The 17,681-nt window shown below is 43.0% G+C and overlaps 1 protein-coding gene across 3 annotated transcripts in view; it reads left to right on the top strand.

Moving 5' to 3' along the window:
- Positions 1–17,681, top strand: part of ABHD12B (abhydrolase domain containing 12B) — a 34,246-nt gene that overhangs the window by 8,715 nt on the left and 7,850 nt on the right. For 2 of the 3 annotated variants that reach the window (XM_008057267.1, XM_008057269.1), the window contains 7 exons: positions 493–595; positions 2,965–3,084; positions 6,228–6,258; positions 11,272–11,317; positions 11,423–11,552; positions 11,986–12,023; positions 14,513–14,592. In XM_008057267.1, coding sequence (XP_008055458.1) covers positions 493–595; positions 2,965–3,084; positions 6,228–6,258; positions 11,272–11,317; positions 11,423–11,552; positions 11,986–12,023; positions 14,513–14,592 — 548 coding nt within the window. The remainder of the gene's footprint in view (positions 1–492; positions 596–2,964; positions 3,085–6,227; positions 6,259–11,271; positions 11,318–11,422; positions 11,553–11,985; positions 12,024–14,512; positions 14,593–17,681) is intronic. The other variant, XM_008057268.2, reaches the window with a different exon arrangement.

The following is a 17,681-nucleotide window of genomic DNA, read 5'->3' on the forward strand; positions in this document are numbered from 1 at the left end:
GCTGCGGTGGCCGGGAGCGGCCACTGCACTCCAGTCTGGGCGACAGAGTGAGACTCCAACTCAAAAAAATAAATAAATAAATAAAATACAGCTTTAGATTTTGTTTTTTGCAACTCTTCTTCAGGCTAGTCATAGTTGATAAAATAAAATGCTTCGCTAGTCATAGTTGATAAAATAAAATGCTTCGTTAGTGTAGTAACTTGCAACCTAGCAGCCTGTTAACCTACAGTGGCTAATTCCTTTTATTTCTATTGTGATTGAAAGACATGGAATTGGCTGGGCATGGTGGCTCATGCCTGTAGTCCCAGCAATTTGGGAGACTGAGGTAGGAGGATGGCCTGAACCCAGAAGGTTGAGGCTGCAGTGAGGTGTGATGGTGACCCCATCTAATAGTAATAATAACAATAAGAAGAAAATAATAATCAGCGTCATCATCGTCATCATCGATGTGGAATTTGATTCTGGCAGTTGATCGTGATTTCTACTTTCCAGTCAAAGCCCCATTTCTTGTGGATTTAAAGAAACCGGAGTCTAAGATTCCTCACACTGTGAACTTCTACCTCAGAGCTGAACCTGGGGTGATTCTGGGAATCTGGTGAGTGCGTTGACTGGACACTGGGTTGCCTGATGGGACAGGCCTCCTGTTGGAAGGGCACAGAGGGGCAGTGTTGTGTGTCCTGTCTCTGGAGACTTTGGTGCTCTGAATGGACCCGGTTGTTGCTCCATACACTTTCCTCTTATATTGAAATTTGGCCTGCTTTATTTTGCTTTCCAAGAACTTTACTTTGGAGCATGAAGTCTTCTATAAGTCACCCTTTGCTTGTGACCCTACCCGCCTCTCCACCTTAGTCCACACCACCATATGTCCTCAACTCCAGACTTACTGACCTCCTGGCACATGCTCTGTCCCCAGTGCATCCTTCTCTTTCCCGTCTCTCTGCTTTCCCTCTTTTTGCCTGGCTGACTGCCTACGCATCTTCTGGGGCTCCCTTGACCTGGTTGCTTTCAGAGAAGTCCTTCCTCATCCCCCCACTCCATTTTAGATATGTGCTGTCATGTGCTTGTCCCCTATGACATTTATTTCCACTGTCATTATGTACATGTTTGTGTGATCATTTGGTTAATGTTGCTCTTCCTTACAAGGCTGTCTCTTCTGCAGGTGACAGACTCTGTTGGTGGGTTTTTGTTGCTTAGCACATGCTTGGTACATAGAAGGCACTCAATAAATATTTGTCAAATGAAGTCATGAACATTCCACTGTCTTTTGTTTTATTTATTTATTTAATTAATTAATTTATTTATTTGGGGTGGAGTTTCACTCTGTCACCCAGATTGGAGTGCAGTGGCACGCTCCCGGCTATCGCAGCCTCGACTTGTTGGACTCTGGAGATCCTTCTGCCTCAGCCTTCCAAGTAGCCGGAATTACAGGCGCACGCTATCACGCCCGGCTAATTTTTGATTTATTGTAGAGATGAGGTCTCGCCAAGTTGCCTGGGTGGGTCTTGAACCCGTGGGCTCAGGCAATCCACTCACCTCAGCCTCCCAAAGTGCTGGATTACAGACTAAGCCACCTAACCCAGACTCTACTGTCTTTTAAAATGCAAATTTCTTTTTTTTTGTTTTTGAGTGAGGCTCTTACCCTGTCACCTAGGCTGGAGTGCAGTGGTATGATCACGGTTCACCATAAGCCTCAGCCTCCAAAGTAGCTAGGACTACAGGTGTGTGACACCATGCTCAGCTAATATTTATTTATTTATTTATTTATTTTTGTAAGGATGAGGTCTCACTATGTTGCCCAGGGTGGTCTCGAACTCCTGGGCTCAAGCTGTCTTCCTGTGTTGGCCTCTCAAAGTGCTGGGATGACAGACATGAGCCATAGCACTAGGCCTAAAATGCTAATCTCAATATTTTCTTCTTTCTGGTTCTCTTCCTTGTTCTTGGCTGCCAAGTTTCCAGTGCCCTGTTTTATATACTTCACCTCACTGAGTTTAAACCCTTTATCATAAAATGATTAGGAACCAGTGTGTGTGCACATCGTTTCTTCCCATTCTACTGGGTGCAACTCAACTAATGATGTTGGAATTTAGAAAGCTTTTTGTTTTTATGTATGTATGTATGTATTTATTTATTTTTGCGTTGGAGTCTCACTCCGTGCCCAGGCTGGAGTGCAGTGGCACGCTCATGGCCATCCCAGCGTCGATTGCGAGTGGATTGCCTGAGCCCATGGGTTCGAGATCAGCTCAGGCAACTTGGCGAGACCTTGTCTCTACAATAAATAAAAAATTAGCCAGGTGTGGTAGTGTGCACCTGTAGTTTCAGCTACTTGGAAGGCTGAGGCGGAGATTGCTGGCACCCAGCAGGTCGACGCTGGAGTGGCAACAAGTGTGCCACTGCACTGCAGCCTGGGTGACAGAGTGAGACTCCAACTCAAAAAAAAAAAAATCTTTCTTTCTTGTCTCTTCAGTCAAACCAATGGCAGATGGCAAATATCTATTATTCCTTTACTTGTTTCCACCCACTTCTTTTCTTTTTTTGGTCATTTCAATGGACTGTACCTAAGAACTACTGTCTTGGAAAATTAATAGGTGCAGAAGTTAGGAGAATTAAAACAGTAAATGGTTAAATGGTATTGTTCTGTGCATGGGGAGATAGGGTTGGGCATTAGTGGTCTCGCCATAAGATGTTCAGTGGTATTAGACTTTTATTTTTACCATGTGCACATATTATTCAGATAAACAATTAAAAATATATTTTAATTTAAGCTATATATTAAGTATATAATTTCTACATGATATATGTTTTGTATGTTGGTATCTATATATTATATTTAATATACATTAATATATATAAATAAAAATTAAATATAAATATATATATATATAAAACCTAAGGAGGGTTTCAGACTTTGGCAAGGATGGAGAATTCTTCTCTGTGCATTTGTTCAAGCCCTCCCCTGTTTCTCAGGCACACAGTCCCCAGCTGCCGGGGGGAAGACGCCAAGGGGAAGGGCCGTTGCTGGTTTGAAGTGGCCCTTCGAGATGGGAACCCGATTGTTGTTTATCTTCACGGCAGTGCAGAACACAGGTCAGTGGCTCTACATGGATTTTGTTGTTGTTGTTGTTGAGAGACTGAGAGCATTTCAGCCCCATGGGGGAGTGAAAGGCAGGGCTCTGTTTCAACTCTGTAGACATGCCTTCATGTATTTCTTTTCCTTTGTTGAAATCTGAGGGCGTTCTGGCAATAGGCTTCTCTGAATAAGATTATTCTATATGTAGAATAATGTGGATCCTTCACAAAGAGAGAGAGAAAAGAATACCTTTCAAAATTTAGGCATTGATTTCAAAGAAGGCAGTGGTTCCTTACTCCCTAAGTGTTGGAAATGATGGATTGCACCCATGAACGATGGAAAGGAAATAGGCATATATTATGGGAAAAAGCAGGAGCATTTCCACATCAGTATTTTTTTCAGAAAACAGTGGGGAGTCCTTTATTTAACATTAATTCTGTTAACCAAAAGCGTGCCTCCCTGAGAGAGATCACCTGGAATTCAGATCACAGGGACTTGGGACTGTTCAATTCTAATCTAGAATATTCACGGCTCAGCCTGGCTCTCTGTAGTCTCAACCTTGCTTTGTAGCAAAGACTGTCTCCCAGAAGTCTGGCTCCCCTTTGATGTGCTGTCAGAGCCTTTCTGGGCCTGTGTAATTACGTTGGGTGATGATTATCAGTGGTGACTGTATCTCTTTAGCTTGGGGGAGGGTGATGTGCCTCAGAAACCCACAGATCTCCTCCATCTCAGGAGGGACGCCTTCCTCTGTCTCTTTTCCTCACTGTCCTTTTCTGTCAGGGGATGGCTTTCTCAACAAGACTTGCCTTTTCCCAAGGGCTTTTCTTGATGTGTTCATTTTAGAACCACAATCACGAAGATTTCCTTTTAAAATCGACATCTTCAACAATGTTTAACATTGTTCTGGTTGTGTAAACATGGGCACAGGGATACAATAAAGGTATTTAAAGGACCATGTGGACCATACAGCAAGTCTGCCCTTTGTGTAAATCTGCAACTGCCCTTCGTTATCTCAGATTTACTGGCTCTGGTTTCCTCTTTTCCTCTGCCCAGAAATGTCAGTGGTACTGAGCTGAAAGGACTGAGTACCCAGCAGTACTCCTCAAGTGGGAGCTTACAGGGACTCTGCTGATGCCTCAAAAACTGAGGTTCTAGACTTGAGACATGCAAGCCCCAGAGGGTCTGTGAACACCCTCCACAAAACGATACTTACAATTTAAAGCACGGGTACATTTTTTTTTTCCTGGGAAATGGGTCCAAAGCTTTAACTAGATGTTCAGAAGAGTCCATGACCCGCTAAAGTTTAAGAAACTTGGTTGTAAGACAAAACTAAAATGGCTTTAAATAATTCTCTGCCTTTTTACCAGTGATTGCGAGGGCTTAAGGAAGAGGGAGGAAAGAATAGACAGCACAGAGGATTTTTAGGGCAGTGAAAATCTGTAGGCTATGACAGTGGTGGTACATGTCATGCATTAATCAAAACCCATAAAAAGTACACCACCAAGTGTGAACCCTAATGGAAACTATGCAATTTGGATGACAGGAGATGGGTGAATGTAGGCTCATTGATTGTAACAAATATAATCCAGGGTGGTGCTCAGGATGTTTACAGGAAGAAAAGGTTGAGTGTGGGTGGGGATGGGAGAGGGAGTATGGGAACTCTGTATTTTCTGCTCAGTTTTGCTGTGAACTTAAAACTGCTTTGAAAAAAATAAATTGTATTAATTTCTAAAACAATGAACGTAAATAGATAAAAAAGATCATCATGCTTTTTCCTGAAAATACAGGTCACATTTTATTCCAAATATGTATTAAATATTATAAAAGAAAACTCTGTCACAATAAAGTATACAAGTACTTCTTTTTTTTTTTTTTTTGAGTTGGAGTCTCACTCTGTCGCCCAGACTGGAGTGCAGCGGCCGCTCCCGGCCACCGCAGCCTCGACCTGCTGGGCTCCGGCGATCCTTCCGCCTCAGCCTTCCCAGTAGCTGGAACTACAGGCGTACACTACCGCACTCGGCTAATTTTTTGATTTATTGTAGAGATGAGGTCTCGCCAAGTTGCCCAGGCGGGTCACGAACCCACAGGCTCAAGCAATCCACTCACCTCAGCCTCCCAAAGCGCAGGATTACAGGCTGAGTCACCGAGCCCGGCTACAAATACTTCTTATTTATAAACTTTTTGGTTTTTTTGAGTCAGTGTCTCACTCTGTGGCCCAGGCTGGAGTGCAGTGATGCGATTATGACTTACCACAGTCTCGACCTCCTGGGTTCAGACAATCCCTCAGCTTTAGCTCCCTGGATAGCTGGGACCACAAGTGCACGCCACCACACCTAGCCAGTGTTTAAAAAATTTTTGAGCAGATGGGGGGGTCTCGCTGTGTTGCCTAGGCTGGTCTCAAACTCCTGGGCTCAAATGATCCTCCTGCCTTGGCCTCCCAAAGTGCTGGGTTTACAGGTGTGAGCCACGGCACCTGGCCTACAAACCTAAAATAATAAAATCTACAATTACATTTAGATAATCTGGAAAGGACATTCATATTTTACAATACTGAATTGTGTGCCTGCCTAAGTGGTGGCATAATCACAGAAAGAATTCTCCACCTTTTGAGTCATCTTCGACTCTCTTTTATTGATGTGGTTAATGGAGAGTAGACAAAAAAAGCTGTTGGTACCTGCAGGGCTGTGTGAGTCTCTCTCCTGAACTTCCTCTAGCACTTCACAGCAGAGTGGACTGGGTGCGGACAAATCCTAGTTTGGTGCAGCTTGACTGCATCAACCCTTGTTCTGGAAAGCCGCTTTCCGGGACTTACTTTTCTCTAGCTTCTGCAAGTATTCTCAGAAATAAGTTTTGCTGTGCAGACGTGAAAGGAGTTGGGTTATCAGTCGTTTATCAGATGCTTATGAAGAGAAGCCCTGGAGAGATCTGGGCATCCGATCTCACTTAGAGGGGCGCTGCCACAGTGGGAGCGTCGACCACTCACCCTGATATATCCAAGCTAGTTCTGACACCACACACCTTTCTCTTTCTCCTAGTTTTTGATTCATCTAACTTGAAAAAGAAAGATGAGGGCTCAGATGCCTGCAGCATGGGAGTGATTTTTATTGACTTTGTCATTGTAATTCCTAATTCTTGCTTTTTTTTTTTCAAACTTTCACAGGGCAGCTTCTCACAGACTTGAGCTGATGAAGGTATGTCTGGAGAGGTCTCAAAGCACCCATTTTATAAGTCCCCCTGAATTCTGGTCTATAGTCGTAAGATGCTCCTCAGGCCCTCAGCATGGTTATCTTCTGAGAGGTTCCCAGAGTACTGGTCCGGGTGGGGTGTCTGCACAGGGGAGGGAAAGTGAAGAAGGTACGGGAGATGCTGGGCCTGGCAGGATTCTGGGCCCCACTAATAGAGTCACATCAGGAGAGAACTCTGAGGTAGGAAGCCACCGTGCGGGAGGTGAGACCAAGTCCCATGGTCAACAATTGGAAAAAAGGCTCCGGAGTGGACTTCTGTTCCTACATTGACAATGGGGAATCAAAACAGATGTGAACTTCTCTGGGTCCCAAAATATCTTCAGGAACTTATTTCCTTCATTGTTAGATGGAGGTGAAGACACTTTGCTTTTTTCTGAGGGCTGGGGGATGAGTTGAGAGTATATTAAATGCAAAATGATCACCTTTAACATGTTTTTTCGAGTTGGAGTCTCACTCTGTCGCCCAGACTGGAGTGCAGTAGCACGCTCCCGGCCACTGCAGCCTTAACCTGCTGGGCTCCAGCGATCCTTCCGCCTCAGCCTTCCAAGTAGCTGGAATTATAGGCGCGTGCTGCCACGCCTGGCTAATTTTTTGATTTATTGTAGAGACGAGGTCTTGCCAAGTTGCCTGGGTGGGTCTCGAACCTGCAGGCTCAGGCAATCCACTCGTCTTGGCCTCTCAAAGTGCTGGGCTGACAGGCTGAGCCACCGAGACCGGCACCTTTAACATTAAAAAAATTTTTTTTTGAGTTGGGGTATCACTCTGTTGCCAGGCTGGAGTGCAGTGGCATGATCATGTTTCCCCGCAGCCTCAGCCTCTTGGACCCAGGAGATCCTTCTGCCTCAGTCTTCTGAGTAGCTGGGACTACAGGCACACACCACCATGCCCGACTAATGTTTTTTCTTTTGTTGTTTTTTTTCTTTTTTGTATAGATGAGGTTTCACTCTGTTGCCTAGGCTGGTCTTGAACTCCTGTGCTCAAGCAATCCTGCCACCTTGGCCTCTCAAAGTGCTGGGATTACAAGTGTGAGCCTCTGCTCCTGGCCAGGTCATCTTTTAAAAAAGAGGCAAGCTTTTCAGTGGTGTAGGCTAAAGACACACAATGTCTGCTTCTGAAAGTCATTCAAGCCCTGGCTTCACCCCTGCAGAGGGATTTGTGGAGTCGCATGGAGACCACACTTTGTTCTCCTCACTCCATGCTGCGTGGCTCTGGGTTGTTGGGATAGCCCCGGCATTTTCAGGTGTGAGGGAGATGGTGGGCTTTCCACTTGGCCATATCTGCCTCAGAACTGGCCAGGCATGCTACCTGTGTATCCTCTTCCACACTCCAATTAGGTCATCTCTGCTGCATGCGGCCGGCTGCTTTTCCAGTTGTTGACCATGAGAATTGGTCTCGTCTCCCACATGGTAGCTTCCCACCTCAGAGTTCTCTCCTGATGTGACTCTATTAGTTGGCGTCCAGAATCCTGCCAGGCCCAGCATCTCCCATACCTTCTTCACTCTCCCTCCCCTGTGCAGACAGGAAGCTCCTCTTCTCCTGTTACCCACCCCCACCTTGCCCCTTCTCAGAGTCAACTCTTTTTATTTATTTTATTTTTGTATATTTTTTATTTTAAAGATGTAGGGTAAGCCAGATGCGGTGGCTCAAGCCTGTAATCCCAGCATTTTGGGAAGCTGAGGTGAGGGGATTGCCTGAGCCCATGGGTTCAGGAACAGCCTGGGCAACTTGGTAAGACCTTATCTCTACAATAAAAATTTAAAAAATTAGCTGGGCATGGTAGTGCATGCCTGTAGTTCCAGCTACTTGGAAAGCTGAGGCGGAAGGATCACCAGAGCCCAGTGGGTCAATGCTGGGGTGGCTGTGAGCATGCCACTGCACTCCAGCCTAGGCGACAGAGTAAGACACTGACTCAAAAAAAAAAAAAAAAAAAAGATGTAGGGTACAATTCAGGATTAGGTATACAAGTGGTCATGATACAGGTAAAGTTTGGGCCTCCCTTTGGTCCCCACTTTGTCTGGTTTGAGGTCAGGTACCCTTACTGATGTAGCATCCCCCTCTCCCACCCACCACTACTGCCAATCCCTTTCTTATAGTATTATGGTCAATGTTCAGGGTTCACTTATGAGTGAGAACATGTGGTACTCAATTCTTTGTTTCTGTGATAGATCACTGAGCATTATAGACTCTAAATCTATCCAAGTTGCTGCGAAGTCCATATGTGTGCCCTTCTATATGGCTGCGTAATGTTCTATGGTGTCTATGTACCACATTTTTTTTTTTAATCCAGCGCCAACTCTTATAGAGCGGTGGTGGGCTAGGTGCAGTTTTGCCTGGATAGGATGGTGTGTATTCACTTTTAGGGTTTGCTTTCCACTCTGTACCCTGCTCCTCGTACTCTCCATGTGAAGTGTGGTGAAGTTGATGCCCATGGGAGCGCGTATCCCCCCCACCAAAGCTGAATTGCATGCCTCCAATGTTCCCAGAGAGGAGAGGAGCTGTAGGTATGAAAAGTAGCCAGGCGATCCTTGTGGTAGTGACAGTGGGTGGGGAAGGAGAGTGACTGGGGTGGCAGGGCTCTCTTCCAGACACATTGTGGCTGTCGAATGCCACTGTCATCATTGTCCAACAGGACCAAACTTCCTTAGCCCTTTCCTTCCTCCTCAGGATAGGTGATGTTCAAAAAATAAATCTTTATTATTAAATTCTTACTCATTCATTCTTATTCAATTGGCTAATACTACTTTTTTATTTATTTGTATTCCTAGCTAGTCTTTATTGCTCTAAGTTTTGTTATAATGCTTTTGTCTGTATATAATCTTTTTTTTTGAGTTGGAGTCTCACTTCTTTGCCCAGGCTGAAGCAGAAGGATTGCCGAGGTCCAGCCACCCCAGCGATGACCTGCTGGGCCCCGGCGATCCTTCTGCTTCAGCCTTCCGAATAGCCAGAACTACAGACACACGCTACCATGCCCGGCTATTTTTTAATTTTATTGTAGAGATGCGGTTTGCCAAGCTATCTGGGCTGGTCTCAAACCTGCAGGCTCAGGCAATCCACTTGCCTCGGCCTCCCAAAGTGCTGGGATTACAGGCTGAGCCACTGAGCCCGGTTTATATAATCTTATGTTGTGCTTCTTTCTTTTTGAGTTGGGATCTCACTCTGCTGCCCAGGTTGGAGTGCAGTGGCACCATCACTGTTCACTGCAGCTTCAGATTCCTAGGGTGAAGGCATTCTCCTGCCTTGGCCTCCCAAGCAGCTGGGGTTGACAGGCGTGGCACCATCAACCCAATTTTTTGATATGAGGTTTCACTGTGTTGCCTAGATTAGTCTTGAACACCTGCGCTCAAACAAGCCTCCTGCCTTGGTCTCCCAAAGTACTGGGAGTCCTGGGATTACAGATGTGAGCCACCGGGCCTGATGTGCTTTTTATTTTAATACTATTTTGTAGACATTCTTCCTTGTTTTTACATTGTTACCCTAGTTAACAGATTTAAAGGCTGTATTATTCTCCACTGTATTTATAAACAATTGTTTACAACTATTCCACTGCTGTTGGATTTAAGTACCGCCCTCCCTTGGGTTCATTTTACATAGCATTGTTATAGAAAACTGTAAGCATCTGGTTTTTCCTTCCTTCATATCTTTTTCCTAGAGAGTCATTCTTAGAAGTAGGGTTTGTTGCCGCTGTTGTTCTTGAGGTGTACCATTGAGTGGTCCTTCGTGCCTCAACAACACGTGAATATTCCCATTTCTCTGGATGCTTAGCGCCATGTGTCTGGGCTGACTTTTTTCCTTGGAGGGAATGTAGTTTGAATAGATATTTGACAGTTACTTGTAGCTCCTCATTGTTAGCTCAGTTTGTATTTACAAGTTCCTAAAGAGGTTTAGCCACCCACATCCACACTGTAGCAGGGGAAGCAACGTATTTGGTCACAGTCCGACCCAGGTGTGAATCTTGATTCTGGCTCTGGCCAACAAATTATTTAAACTCTGTAAGGTGCAGTTTCTTTATCTGTAAACAGGTACAGTAGTACTGTCGTGACGACTGAAAGTTCCTGTACAGTAAAATTTTGTCTTTTTTTTTTTTTTTTGAGTTGGAGTCACACTCTGTCGCCCAGACTGGAGTGCAGTGTCCGCTCCCGGCCACCGCAGCCTCGACTTGCTGGGCTCCGGCGATCCTTCCACCTCAGCCTTCCAAGTAGCTGGAACTACAGGCGCACACTACCACACCCAGCTAATTTTTGATTTATTGTAGAGACGAGGTCTCGCCAAGTTGCGTAGGCTGGTCTCGAACCTACAGGCTCAGGCAATTCACTTATCTTGGCCTCCCAAAGCGTGGAATTACAGGCTGAGCCACCGAGCCCGGCAAATTTTGTCTCTTTTTAATCTCTATCTTATTTCCTTTCATGTAAAATTATGTTTTCATAGTCTTCCCTCCTTTATGTACTAAAAACTTGTCAGTGGTTTTATATATTAGAGTGATCTCTTAATTTTTTATTGAAATCAACTCTAATTTATTCATATTTAATATAATTAGTTTCCCATTTTCTGATTTTCTCTACTGTGACTCTATGTAGAGTTCTTATTCTCAAGGGATTATTTTAAAAAGACAACTATGAAATCAGATACTTTAACATATCATCTCATATAATTTTCTAACAACCCTGAAGGTACCTATTACTGTTTTTCACTTTTCAGAATAATATTTACCTAGGTAAATGTTAATAACATGGCCGGGGTCACACAGCAGGTAAGTGACCCAGGCTGTTTGACCCTGCTCTGTCTTGCTGCTTTCTGTCTTTCCCACTGAGCCAGAGTGTCTCAAGTTTAGAGTCAAACACAAGATTTCAAAAATACAAACCAGACCTGTTCAACTGTTGCAGCTAGGGGTGAGCATGTGGAGGAGAAGCCTTTTTGTTTACATCTTATAATTAAAGTGATAACTGCTCCTTTGTTCTCTAGGTCCTGAGTGATGGTGGCTTTCATGTCTTGTCTGTTGACTACAGAGGTATGTGTTAGGAACGGTGTGTAAAGATTTTTCAATAAGCCTGAGGCTTTTGTTAATTTCTCCTTTGTAGAATGTGAAACTGTGTTTGCCTTTTTCTGCTGTCAGGATTTGGGGACTCTACAGGTAAGCCCACAGAGGAGGGACTCACTGTGGATGCTGTTTGTGTCTATGAGTGGACCAAGGCGAGAAGTGGCACCACTCCCGTGTGTCTCTGGGGTCATTCTCTGGGTACAGGGTAAGTGGGATCTGAAGATTTGTCCTTGGGTTCCTTGGGGCTTTAGTGTCATATTAAAGGCAGCAGTGAATTGTGGAAGGAGCCAGGAGACAGGGATTCTTCTCTGGTCTCTCTCACACTCCAGAAGTGAATAGCAATCTTGCCATCTCAGTATGCCTGTCTGTAAAACAAGAGAGGGTCCCTTGAGCTCTATGATTATCTATGACATTGAAATCATTCAGGAACTCTCCTTGGGAATTTTAGAGAAAAGGATTCTTAATTTAAGACTCATGGAACCTCTTGAAATATGTGCAAAATTTTGAGTCTGCATGATTTTCTAACCAGAGAGCCCAGTGCTTTTATCAAATGCTCATACTGAATATTGCCTTTTGTACTGTTTACTTGATGGTCAAGTCACTGCCTCACGTATGTACTAATTTTTGTTGTCTTACAGAGTTGCAACAAATGCTGCAAGAGTATTAGAGGAGAGAGGTAATATAAAATGCTTAAGTGGTATACTTTCTTGGCTTGAGGTGGGAAAATAAAAAACAGTCAAGAAACTATTGTGTGCACCTGGAACACAAAGATACCTAAAGCATCTCAACTTTACCTAGTTTCTGACCGCGTAACAAATATTCTTTCTTCTCTTCATTCAGCATAAACCTTTTACATTCATAACCTTTTCCAGGTTATGAAATTAAAAATAAATACTAAGGGAAGAATTAAAATCACATTTGCAAGAGCCCTATGAAGTGATATTAATTTAAATTACAGGAGAAGAGAATAACACATTATAAAATAATAGGCAATACTTTCTTTCTGCATTTCTTCTTACATAACATTTATGCCAGTATTTCTTTTCTTTTTTTTTGAGTTGGAGTCTCACTCTGTCTCCCAGACTGAAGTGCAGTGGCATGCTCACGGCCACCCCAGCGTTGACCTGCTGGGCTCCGTTGATCCTTCCACCTCAGCCTTCCAAGTAGCTGGAACTACAGGATCGTGCTACCACACTTGGCTGATTTTTGATTTATTGTAGAGATGAGGGCTTGCCAAGTTGCCCAGGCTGGTCTCGAACCTGTGGGCTCAGGCAATCCACTCGCCTCGGCCTCCCAAAGTGCTAGGATTACAGGCTGAGCCACCGAGCCCACCAGTATTTCTTAAAGTGTTCTGAGAACTGCTTGTATCAGAATCTACTAGGGTGCTTGTTAAAAAAAGTTTTCCTGGATTCTTTTTTCTTTTCTTTTTTGAGTTGGAGTCTCACTCTGTCACCCAGACTGGAATGCAGTAGCCGCTCCCGGCCACTGCAGCCTCGACCTGCTGGGCTCTGGTGATCCTTCCGCCTCAGCCTTCTAAGCAGCCGGAACTACAGGAGCGTGCTACCATGCCTGGCTAATTTTTTGATTTATTGTAGAAATGAGGTCTTGCCAAGTTGCCCAGATGGGTCTCAAACCTGCGGGCTCAGGCAATCCACTCACCTCAGCCTCCCAAAGCTCTGGGATTACAGACTGAGCCACCGAGCCCGGCTTTTTCCTGGATTCTAACTGGTCTAATGAACTTGAATCTTTGTGAATAGGGTCAGATCATTTCTTTAAGATCAAAAATTAGAATTTATTTCATATGTGGAGGTACTGAATAAATACAAATAATCATTACTCTAATGCTATACAATTAAAAAACCCCAAAGCCAGTTATCTGCTTTTTTGGTTTTTAGTCTATTTTTATATGTCTAGTTGTTTTTAATTAAGTGCTAGATATTTTTTATGGAAAATCATAGAAATGATTTGAGGCTTGGAGTGATGTTATCTTCTTCCAGATATACTTTTCTTTTCTCCTGAAAGGCATTTATAGTGGGAACAGATCACCTTAATGCAATCAGAGACTGAGCTGACTTAAAGCTAGGCTTCAATCTTTATGAGGGCTGGTCTAGTTCTAGTTCACTATTATTCCTAAGGTGCAGTCCTCTGAAGTCACAACCAAACAATTGAGAAATGTACTAGGGTCCAATTCCTTAGATCCTGATTCCAATTTTTGTCTTTTGATTATGTGAAAATGCTGAAAGTTTTGTCTAGTTTCTAATCCTGTCAGCCACCACTGTTGCTTTCAGAACTTCAACTGTTTTGAGAGGAAGGGCAACTCAAACTTTCTGGGCTTCTTTCTTTTGGTATTGGCTCTGCCAATTCTCACTGGTCAATAGCCCTCATGTGCCTTCAAACATGTACATACAAATATACATATACAGAGACATGTATTCTCCTCTCACACACATTTTTTATTTGTTCTGAATCAGTGCTGACCAAAACAACATACTTAGCCTCTGGCACATTCTTAACAATGGACTGCAGGACACTGTATTCTTGTAGTACTTTGCTTTATTAAATTATTCAAGCCATGAAGACCTTGTGTTCTTAGAAGAAGGTAGTGGTTTTCAAGTATGGCAATCATAGAAATCTTTTGGCAGGCCGGTGGAAGCTTGTTAAGAATGCACATTCTCAGCCGGGCTCGGTGGCTCAGCCTGTAATCCCGCGCCTTTGGGAGGCTGAGTTGAGTGTATTGCTTGAGCCCGCGGGTTCGAGACCCGTCTGGGCAGCGAGACCTCATCTCTACAATAAATAAATTAAAAAAAAATCAGCTGGGCGTGGTAGCACATGCCTGTATTTCCGGCTACTTGGAAGGCTGAGGCGGAAGGATCACCGAAGCCCAGCAGGTCGAGGCGGCCACCGCACTCCTGTCTGGGCGACAGAGTCTGACTCAAACAGACAAACAAACAAACAAAAAAAGAATGCACATTCTCAGTCGCCACCCTGAGATTCTGACTCATAAATGTGGTGTGGGGCCCAGGAATTTGCATTATTAACAAGCTTCACAAATAATTTTGGTGCAGGTAGTTCATGTACAAGACCTTGAGGACTCCTTATCTATGGAAGATGGAATTTAAATAGGGGCGTTACTGATTTTTTTAAAAAAAATTTATTATTTTCAAGGATGCCCAGTTGATGCTATTGTCTTGGAAGCTCCATTTACCAACATGTGGGTTGCAAGTATCAATTATCCCTTGTTAAAGGTAAGTCTCTGATTCATCTTCACAAGGTACCATATGTACCAAACATACATGGATGTTCATTATCTTCCTTTTCTTAACTAGTTTTATGTGTTTCTGAGTTATTCTAACTTTAGACAGTTTATTAACCGGTTACCATAAAAAGGAATGGCTAGCTTTGGATTTCATAGTTCTTTTATTTTCATCTAGCAGATTGAGAGGCTAATTAAGAGTGAAAAGTTTTTTTTTTCTTTTCTCACTAACTTCCTCTTTTATAATTTTTAATAGATAGACTTGCCTTAGTCTTATTTTTTTATTGTTGCTCCTTTTAAATGTGAAAACAGACATTTTATAGATTGCTTTTAGTCCTATATCAGTCATATTTATTTTCTGACTTTATTATAAGAAGTTTCTAGAGAATTCAAGGAAGCTACCAAATGCTTTTACACAGATAGAGACAATCTCCCCAGGAAAATAGAGTATGAAGAATTGGGCTACAAGATGTAGTCTAAAAAACATTTTGTGTTAGATTATCCTATTTTTATAATTTTATTCTATGCCTGATGCTTAACTACTTATAGTCATACATCTATATAAATTTTTTTTTGAGTTGGAGTCTCACTCTGTCACCCAGACTGGAGTGCAGTGGCTGCTCCCAGCCACCGCAGCCTCGACCTGCTGGGCTCCAGCGGTCCTTCCGCCTCAGCCTTCCAAGTAGCCGGAATTACAGGCATGCACTACCACGCCCGGCTAGTTTTTGATTTATTGTAGAGATGAGGTCTCGCCAAGTTGCCCAGGCGGGTCTTGAACCCGCGGGCTCAGGCAATCCACTCACCTCAGCCTCCCAAGGCACGGGATTAAAGGCTGAGCCACTGAGCCCAGCTCATCTATATAAATGTTAACAAATGAGAGAGGGCGAGAGAAAGTCTTAGAGCGGATACATGGCTCCAATTTAAAAATTGTTGTTTCCTGCTATTAGGCATTGTAGGGGTACTTTAATCTAACTCTCAACTTTGGGAGCTTTTTTGTACAACAGACCTTTATAGAATTTCTGAAATTCGCTTAACTATTTTCAGGTAAAGGTAACTCACCACTTCACATCATCACATAATCTTGAAAATGCCTTTAATATTCAAGTTTCAACTTCATACAGAAATTCTCTCTATAAACTAAGATACTGAATGATGAGTAATTTAATATTTAATAAGTAATACATTTTCAGTTGGTTCTAGATAATTGAATGTCATTTTATTATAATTACTAATCAAACATCTATTGTATTACTTTAAGAATTTATCAATCTTCATTACATTGTAGGCATGTAGCAGAATTCAGATACAATCTTTTATTTAGTTTGTTTTTTAAAAAATCATTCATTTTATAATTTAGCAAAATAGGGGAAATACATGATTTAATGAGCAATTATAAACTGAACACCCATGTAACTATCACTCAAGTCAAGCAATTAGCATCACTAGCTCCCCAGAGACCCTCTGTAGGCTACTTCCCAATCCAGTAAGCTTCATCTAAAATGTAACCCTTGGCTGCCGTTGCTTTCCCAGACTCTGGTGTGACTGTGTGCTCGTTAAGCTGTGGCTACTGCCATGTTTCCTAAGCTCTGGCCCCTCTCCTATCTTGGAGAGGTGAATCCTCTCTCTCTCTTACTTTCTAAAGAGACCCTATTTTCTAATCTTAAAAAAAAAATGTAACCCTTAGTCCTTAGGTGTAATCCTTAAGATGAATTTTGTGGTGATTATATCCATGCTTTCTTTATAATGAATTGGCGTAATACTATAAGAGAATGATTGGCAGTCGTGGGAAACTGCCGAGAGGGAGGTGAGGAAGTGGAATTGGTAATAGTGGGAATCTGCCTGGGTAAGGAGCGGGGGCGGCACACCTCATGAACAAAGGTACCTGCATAATGAACATTTGTATACCTGACCCTGAATTGTACCCCACGTCTTTAAAAAAAAAAAAAAAAGTTACAACCTGTGTGTGCATCTCTAAGCAGTATAGTGTTTGAACTTTGTATATGAGTGAGTAAAATTAAATAGAATGTATTTTGTTTTTTCACTCCACTTTACATTTGTGGGACTTTATTCATGATGCGCATAGTGTAGTATGGACGTGGTCTGGTCATTTTCATTGCTATGTGCTATTCTTTGTATGAACAATGTATTGATTTAGATTTATCATTGCTTATAGATATTTGGGTCACTTTCAGTTTAGGACAATTAATAATATTGTTGTTATGAATGTTTTTGAAACGTCAACAATGTCACTGGGGTCTGTTCTAGAAGTGGAATTGCAGGGTAATCAGGTATGCATATGCTCAGCTTTAGTAATAATAGCGTCAGGCACTTTTCCAAAGTGACTTCATCTCGTTACTCTCCCACTAATTGTATATGAGAGTTCTAGTTGCTTCACATCCTTGCTTTCATATTGATATGTCATTATGGTTTTAATTTGCATTTCCCTGACAACTAATGAGGTTGGGCAATTCTTTGGTTTTTTTGAGTCAGGGTCTCACTCTGCAGCCTTAACCTGGTGGGCTCAGGTAATCCTTCTGCCTCAGCCTTCCAAATAGCTGTAACCACATGTGTGGGCTATCACACCGGGTTAATTTATAGATTGTAGCAACGAGGTTTCACCAGATTGCCCAGGCTGGTCTCGAACTCCTGAGCTCAGGCATTCCTCTTGTTTCAGCCTCCCAAAATGCTGGGATTATAGGCTTGAGCCACCCCGCCCAGCCAGGGCAATTCTTAATATGTTTATTGGCCACTTGGATATCATCTCTTGTGGGGCATTGTTCATGTCTTTTGCTCATTTTACCTTATTGATACTATGTTTCCCCCCTCCTTCCCCCACCCAAGTTGTTGTATTTCTTTTTATTTGTAGAATTGCTTCATAGATGCTGAATATGAATCATTAGAAAATTATTGGGCTCAGGGGGTCAGCCTGTCATCCCAGTCCTTTGGGAGGCTGAGGCAAGTGGATTGTCTGAGCCCGCGGGTTTGAGACCCACTTGGGCAACTTGGTGAGACCTCGTCTCTACAATAAATAAAAAAATTAGCCGGGTGTGGTAGCGCACGCCTGTAGTCTGGCTACTTGGA

Source organism: Carlito syrichta, unplaced genomic scaffold, assembly GCF_000164805.1.
Source record: "Carlito syrichta isolate Samal-C Ts95f unplaced genomic scaffold, Tarsius_syrichta-2.0.1 Scaffold302918, whole genome shotgun sequence".
In the NCBI taxonomy this organism is placed as follows: Eukaryota; Metazoa; Chordata; class Mammalia; order Primates; family Tarsiidae; genus Carlito; species Carlito syrichta.